Genomic DNA, 8,358 nt, shown 5'->3' on the forward strand with positions numbered 1-8,358 from the left:
TTTTCTCTCTTTACCTTTTTTTTTTTTTAATATATTGCAGGAAATATTCAGGAAGTCATATTACAAGAACACTTGGAAAAAGAAGATGAAATTCTGGTTTCCTTGGCTGGTTTGAAGCAGGTATAACTATTGCTTAACTTAACCTTCTTGTATCCTTCAGTGCTATTAACCTTTTATTTTTTTACTCTTTTCTTTTCTTTCTGTATACTGCTGTCTTGTTGTAGCTGTTTTACTAATACTAATGCATCAAGCATTGTAGTATACTTTTATTTAAAAAGCTAAAACACAGCTATAAAGAGTTCAAATGACTTGCATGGTATTTGCTCCTTAAAAAGTTCTGGAGGCCTCAAACCAGAACTGAGGCAGTTCCACGCTAAGTTCTGGACTTAAGCCACACTGTCATTTTTCTCAATGCAAAATGTACACGCTAGGCAATAGTAATGCCTATGTCCACACTATTTAAATGCGACAACACTTGAATGTAATTGAATTAAAAGAAAAAATACTATGTACATAAAATAGAGAATGCTGCTGAGCATCTGTAGCTCTGATTATACTGCCCTCTGCTCCCCTGAAATACATTTTATCAGGAAAAATGTGTCATAAGTTAAATCTATAATGAGGTAGGGAATAATCTTAACACTTTCTCTTTAGATTTCTTGGATACTTGTATCCAGACTCTGATACAAACACATTTGACTGATATTTATATCTTCAGCCAATATAGATATTCCTCCAAATTTCTCTCTGATATTTCCTCCCCCCTATTCAACAACAGATCAAGGACATCCTGAAAGGTTCCCTGCGTTTCAACCAGAGCCAGCTGGAAGCTGAAGAAAATGAGCAAATCACAATAGCTGATGATCATTACTGTTCCAACAGTCAGAACAAGGGACCAGCTGATGTCCTAAAGGGCCCCGTTATGACAAAGCAACAGTTTATCTCAGGACAACAGGTAAGAGAAAAATATCTCAGATAGGTCACTGGTGAAATTAGTCTGATATTTTTTGGAGACTTCCTTTAGCCTGTCCAGATATTACATGGGAACACATCAGCATTGCTCCACTGCATATGGAGCCATGGTTAAAAGTGTGTCTCTAGCTACTGTCCTTCTCATGAACTATTTTTATTGTACCCTTATGCTCCACACTTAGATGTTTAAATCTGAAAATGTTATGCAGTGTTTAGGGGGGTTCTTCTTTTGGATTGTTGAATCACAGATTAATTTCCTACAGAAGGATGTAAAAACTGGAGGTAAATGTTCCCATATCAAATGTTTCTATATGATTATTCTCATTGTCCTTGTCCTCCAGAATCTCATTATGTAAGAGCTGATTATCTGCATTGCAGTGTGTTCATGACCAGTGCCAAAAACAAAATAGCAAGGAGGTTGCTTTCACCTTATACTCCATTGTTTTGACTTTCTCCTTGAATCAGTAAAAAATGTTTTCACATAAAAAGTGTAGTCACAGGCCAAGTTCATACACAGAAAAGGGTATTTTCCTTTCATGTTAAAAAGCCCCTCTCTGTCTAAGATTCAGGCTGACTCAAATGTGAGCTTAAAAACAAGTACTTTTGTACATGCACATTTCTGTATTGGAGTTCTGTTAAGCCTGCCACCCTAGGACTGATACTCGCACTTGTAAATCAGTGGCAGCACTATTGCCTCAGAGTCTAACTGAATCTGCAGTCAGTTTACTTTTGACAAGTTTACTTAGGAAGTACAAGAAATATTTATTCATTTTCAAATAATGACACAGGGTTGTTTTGATTTATTACTCACAATCCCCCAGAGTTAGAACACTCTATGTTATAAATAATATTTTAATTGTATTTCTGTATTATAGGAAATACTTTTTTTAAATTTTTTTACGTAGTAATGGCAGGTTCAAAGAGCAAAGCTTTCACTGCTTGTTTAGCTATTGTCATTACAATCACTACTTTCTGCCGTAATAAAGCCATAGGTTAAACTGATGTAGCATATTGGAGTGTTCATATAATGACCTCCTGATTTTGCCCTTTATCTCCTAGCATTTTATACAAAGTACCTTTTACTTTCTTGCCAAAATGGCAAATAGTTATTTCTTGATGATTTTTTTACTCGGATTTATTCTAGAAACTGGAAGGTAGAATACCATATAAAATGACAACCTGCTGTATTAGTGTGTGCAGACCCTACTCATGCTGGAGAAGCCCTTACTCAGATGCTGGCCTAAACCATGTGTCACTTGCCAGAGGTGCTGGGGCTTTGCACTTTGAGTATTGAGAGAGGAGCAGGTGAAGCCTGGTCTGTGCAGGTTTCTTTCCAATTGAAACTTTTGGGGTGATGTGTAATGAGGCCTGGTCTTATCCCAGTGGGTGGTCAGGGTATATACATCCAGCCAGGAACTGAAATGTGTCTGTGGGTCCCACAATTTCAGAGGCTGCTAGTAAGCTACCTACGAGCAAGGTGAGTAGAGGTTGTACAAGCTGAGCTCTTGCAGAGCATTAATAAGGCTTCATCACTGCATGGTTTACGTTTGAAGGTGCAGTACATTCATACGGGTGAAGTTTCTCTCCTCTTATCTTCTGGAAGTTTCAGTTATGATAATGAGCACCAGCCCCTGTGACAGAAAGAAAAATAAAATACTAGGGCTAAAAATGGCAGTTCAGGAGGACTGTTGGTATCCTGACAGCCTGTGCTGCTTCCAAGCCCGATGTCTTTAACCACAGTGTCTAAAGTCGAACAAAATAGGAGAGCTTTGGACACAGGAAATAAAACTGCTGAATTTAGTGGGCTGTGCCCTTCAACTGATAATTGAGAGAGTAAGTTGTTGGCCACAGCTGCACCACAACCCAGGCTTTTAGCTCTTCTGAAGATGGGCTGCACTGATGCCCTGGGTCAAGCCAGGAGTACTTACTGAGAGCTGCAGGGGGATTAAAAATTCCAACACTTCTAGACCATTTAATGTGTTTCTTTCTAAATAAATGTTGCTATATTTACATTTTCTGTGACTTCGGTAATGCATGTAGTTCTGTTTGATGTGACTTACTTACACCGTAGAGATTTTTCTCTGGTGGAATTATAGGGACATTTTCTAGGACAACTGGAAAAGTTACAGGTGTAACTATCACATAACTGAGGTTAAAATCTGGCCTTTTGTTCTTGGTCATTATATAAGCATAAATTATTTATCATCTTTAATTTTTTTTAAAGTGCTCTTCCTCTTTTTTGCCTCAGAATCTCTTTCTGGAAAGTGAGGATAAGGATACAGCCCTTCTTTGGAAAGGAAAGCTGCAAAATTAAAAATGCAAAAAGAATAAGATAAAGGCTCAAAGAAATACAGCATTTTTTGGAATATTTGGCTTTGGTAGCAGCATGCAGTTGACAAACAGAAGGCTTCTGTTGCTAAATAATGAATGATAATTAACGCATTATCTTTCCTTTATGTCTGTTCAAAGAAGGAAGCAAAATGAGCTGCTGTTCTTCTAAGCTTTCTTGAATTGTATCCTTACAGTTAGTTTTAACTCGTTCACAGTATGAAGGCAATTGAAATAAGCCTGGTCCTACTAGCTGATATTCATCAGTAAAAAATGTTTGGAGAAGCCATATGGCAACGGACGTAAGGTTGTTAACTTTCAAAGCTACTGGAAGTATAATTCTGTCATTTTTCATTTATTCAGTAGTGACAGCAGATGGGAGAAAACATGGTTCACGTCAGCATGAGTTTCCTGAAACAGAAACATGCAGAAGAAGAAGGGAGGAGGTATTTTACCTCTGGAAATATCAGTACCAAAATACCAATGTGTGCCAGAGATAGGCAAACAGTTATGGAAGGCCTTTTTATAGCATTTTGGTGTCAGTATCTCTGCTTTGCTGCTTCTCTGATACTTCAGTGAGCTATAGGGCTCTTAAACTGAACCAAAAAGGTCTGGGTAGAGTGAAAAATAGTATTGCAAAGCACAACATGTAATGACAAGAAACTGGCATGATTAGTTTTCTTCCCTTTCCCTTTATTAAGGAGCAGGATGCTTTTTTTTAACTGCGCAAGAGCACATTTTTGGAAGCAGAATTTAGGAAATTGCAACACCAGCACAAAGTGCTCATGACGGAGGGCTCACTGCCAAAAGGAAGCCACCCCATTAGCATCCTTGGGGGTGACAGTGAGGAAAATACCAATCTCGCTGGGCAAGTGTGTCACTAGGTAACAACTGTGTTGCCCTGTGCGAGGTGGAACCATCTCGGATGTGAGGGCTGCAAGGACTGAAATAGCACGATCGTGATAGCTTGGAATAATAACAAGTACAGTTCTGCAAAATGAGACTGGACTGTGTTCCCTGATTGCTTTTAAATAGAAGTATGGAAAGAAGCTGGGGGAATTATGCAATGGCAGTTGTTTAAAGGAATGTATATTTCTGTTGTCTGGGAGGTGGAAAACCAGAGTGCTGCAGTTTTGAACATGGCAATTAGAGCTCCCCAAAAAAGCCTCACCTGGCCCTGTCTTCTGGCTGCACTGGGTGTCTACAAAATCAGGCGACTACTAAGACATTGGTGGAGTAGAGCTGCGGTTGTGTGCTACCGGTGTCCTCGGCCCCCTGGAGATGGCAGCTGATGGACTGACAGCTCATGAAGACAGCTTCAAATAGAGCAGATGAAAGCAAAAGACTAATTAATAACAAATGGTGTCTCAGCTCAGAAGTGCTTGAACAGTGAAGTATCCCTCCTTGTGGGATATATCTGCTTGTTTTTAACTTCATGGAAAGTGCTTGAAGTCGTTGCCATTTGAACTACCTTGGTTCTCTGCAGAAGTTTGAGATCAGCTTTGATAGCACTCTGCACAGTTGGTATTTTTAAAAGCAACTTGATCAGTTTGGTATGAATTTTGTTAAGTCATCTGAAGAAAATTTATTAGTATCAAAAAATAATAGGTGTAAACTGTCAGTTTGACAACTGTCTTACACTGGGATCTTTAAAATTGTAACCAATACTCTGGACTTACTTAAGATGAATAAGAAAGTATTAAAATGGGTTAATTACAAAACAAAATACTATATTTTATTATACCTACACAATAATATAGTATTATTATACCTAGATATTATCTAGATAACACACATAAAATTATAACGAAGAATGTTTTTAAAATTTACTGCAAAAGGATATATTCGAATCCTCATTCATATAAATTTTAGAAGGGAACAGGTCACAATTCTGTATTTGAACATATTTTCACATTCAGATAATACTGATCTTGTTTGTGACTTTTAACAATTTGGAACTATGTAAATAACAAGCAAGGACATCCAGCTCCCTTGTTTCATATTACAGTCATTCTTAATCACTGGTGGATTTTTCTCCCTGAGCTACTCTACAGTTCCCTTTCAAGAGAGTTCTGTTCTCTAATCAGTAATCAGAGCAATGGAAAATTGTTTTCAGCTCTTATAATTAATTTGGCAAAATACTGTAACTCCCAAGTTGTGGCTTGCTGATACTTCTGATGAACTCAGTACTCTTGATTTTCTGTACTGTGCTGAGTGTCTAACTATATCTCATTCAGATTCTTCCTGTTGCTCTTAATACCCACAATCTCTCTTTTACTCCAAAGTGAATTTACATTGTTGCTGCTCTGCTTCTCCTTTTTCTTAGTCTTGCATTAGTGTAATCAAATATATTGGTTTCAATATCACACCACTTCAGGATGCTTGTCCTCACAGGCTGCTTGTCAAGTTGTATTATTATGCTGAAAAAATTGTGTGAGAGCAAATAAGAAAGTAGCCGTATTCTTATCAGAGGAACATAGTGCTAAATAGGGGCTGAATATATCTCTTGCAGAAGACGACAAAATGTTGTCCATTTCGGTTGCAACCAAACTAATAGGCTGCCAGTTGTCAACAAGTGAGAAATCCCACTCTGCTGTATATGGCATTCTTCCCTTCTAATTGCATGTAGCTCTGACTGTTGAAAAACTGGATTTCTCCTGAATATGGCTAGTTGGAATATAAGATTGCCAATTTGTAGAGAGTTTTCTGGTACTCTGACTTGTAGTCTTAATCCACTACCTGAGAGTTCAAGGACATGCATTTCCCAAGGCCTAACCAGACAGAAGAGGGATTTCCAGACCCTCGTTTTCTGGTAGAGTTAGGAAATACTCAACAACACTAGGCCTAGAAGCCCTGGGAACCCTGATCTGCCAAACCTGAACTGGTGCACACTAAACCAGGTCTATGGACGGCTCAGACTCCCCATCTCAGGGTTTTACTAGGAAATTTTATATCAAACCATTTTCCTGGCAAGCTCCAAAATGCCATTGTACATGCAAATGGACAAAAAATTCCTCAATACTACTTCATAAGTTACTACAGAAAACTTAGCGGTGAGAATATAAGTACTGAAAATCTACACACTGTAATGTATTTGTTAGTTGCCTAGCTGCTGTGATCACTACATGGATGCACTATGATGATGAACATGTAAGGTTGCTATACCAAATAATGTATTTTTTGCGTGTTTACTTTTATGCTTTTGTAAATAACAAATAAATTACTTCATCCAAAGTTAATACCCACTTTATTTTTTACTTCTTGATTTTAGCATTGCTACTTGTGGATAATGATTATTCCTTTATCCTATTCCCATATCACTGACATGGGTCATAAACCTCATTAAATGGTAAAACTGATACTGACTTTAAATTCTTTCTGTGCTGTTGTCTCACAGACTACGACCGATTCAAGCGGTAGTGAGAGCAAGAGTGCTGATGACTTTATTATGGTTTCCAAAGAAGAGGAAGGAAGTAGAGGTGCTGTCCCGGAGCCAGCACAGTCCCGCCAGGCACACAAGGAGGCAGCAGTGAAGCCAGAAGCTCCATCTCGTTCTTCTTTGATATTCTCTGACCCACTGATGGGCTCCGTTTCAGCCTCCTCCAGCAACCTGAGCTCCAGCCCTGATGACAACAGTAGTAGTAACAGCAAAGATTCTGACTTTGCTATTGTCAGCCCACTGGACATCTAAAGAAACAGGTTGGGAAAGTTTGGGAGATCACTCATTACACCTCATCTCAAATTCCTATGATTCCACGGGCTGGATAGTTCTTTGGATTAGAAGGACAGAAAATAGATAAGGGTAACCCATTTCAACTGCCAAAAGCCTAAATTAATTTTTTTTTTTTTTTTTTAAAAAAAACCACATAGAATTGCAACCCTTCAAAAACAATAGACACCTTTTAATAACTGCCTTAAATAAAGACCCAGTAAAACCCAGTTCTAATATACAGTTATTCTTAGTTATAGAGTTATCTTGCTTAGGAGCTTTGTTACTATAGAACTGTTGCTTTCCCAAAACATAGAATAGTATGTGCTAGGTACCATAATGGATTAGAAAATGTATAGATACCAGGCATCAGACCTGAAGCAGGAAAGACAAGCTAGATTTAATATTGTCCTTTTACAATATAAGCTCAACTGGGTTTTCTGAGTAGGAAAGGATACTTTTCCTTCAGAGACTGTGATTAGAGAAGTAAGGAATGTATGTCAGAAATATTAAAAGCACCATCCTGGCAGTAAGCTTGTTCCCAGTTGAGGAATCCTAGTTTCTTCATTTTCATCTGGCAGTAGCCCAAGGTGTGTTCAAGGCAGAGGTTTGTATAGTCGCTCCTCAGTGCTGTCTTACAGGAGGGTGTGTGACAAATGCCTTGAGAACAGGGACCTATACAACAGAGCCTTATTTTCCTTTGCCTACTTTTTTTCCCCTTGAGAGTGCCCAGTTCACCTCTTTTCCTCTTATCTGTCTACTTTTACTCCCCCTTGGCATTTTTATTTTACTGAGGCTGTCACAGTTAAAACAGTAGGTGCAAGGGAAATTACAATATTTCATAGTGTAGACCTGAGCCCATTGAACTAAAACTAGCTTGAGTATGATAACTTACCAGGGAAGGGTGCAAAGTGAAATGAAATGTTCATAATTAAAAGCACTTTATGTCTCATTACTACTATCTTCTATATACTCTGTTTACATATATTCCTATACAAATTCCACATTTCTATTCAAGAAAAACATAATGGTGCAGCAGCATTAACCAACAGAAAGTTTCTAATTAACTCTAGAACTTGTTCTTCTGTGGAGAAGTATAATTCTTTCCCATCAAGTACGTAGTACATCTAATAACAGTTTTTTCAAGTAGATACAGGGGGGTTTTGTACTTGCTGATCCCTTTAAACTCTGTTGGAATTCACAAAAAGAAACTGGTGGTGAGTGGACACTTGCTTTTTTAGGACCTTCACAGAACTAGCTTGAAGAAGGTGTGCTAGAAACTCACACTATTTATAACAACTGCAAAAAAAAAAAAAAATCACGTTATTTACTTTTAGGATACATATACA

General features: G+C 38.0%; 1 protein-coding gene across 1 annotated transcript in view; it reads left to right on the top strand.

Moving 5' to 3' along the window:
- The window catches only part of LOC104528503 (TBC1 domain family member 5-like), a gene marked incomplete at its 5' end in the record, with an annotated part of 24,536 nt that extends 17,460 nt beyond the window's left edge, over window positions 1–7,076 (top strand). Inside the window, 3 exons of the mRNA XM_010172531.1 lie at window positions 41–120; window positions 779–955; window positions 6,698–7,076. Of these exons, the coding sequence (XP_010170833.1) occupies window positions 41–120; window positions 779–955; window positions 6,698–6,991 (551 nt within the window). The remainder of the gene's footprint in view (window positions 1–40; window positions 121–778; window positions 956–6,697) is intronic.
- Between the last annotated feature and the right edge of the window lie 1,282 nt (window positions 7,077–8,358).

The sequence above is a fragment of the Antrostomus carolinensis genome, unplaced genomic scaffold, assembly GCF_000700745.2.
Source record: "Antrostomus carolinensis isolate BGI_N321 unplaced genomic scaffold, ASM70074v2 scaffold5647, whole genome shotgun sequence".
In the NCBI taxonomy this organism is placed as follows: Eukaryota; Metazoa; Chordata; class Aves; order Caprimulgiformes; family Caprimulgidae; genus Antrostomus; species Antrostomus carolinensis.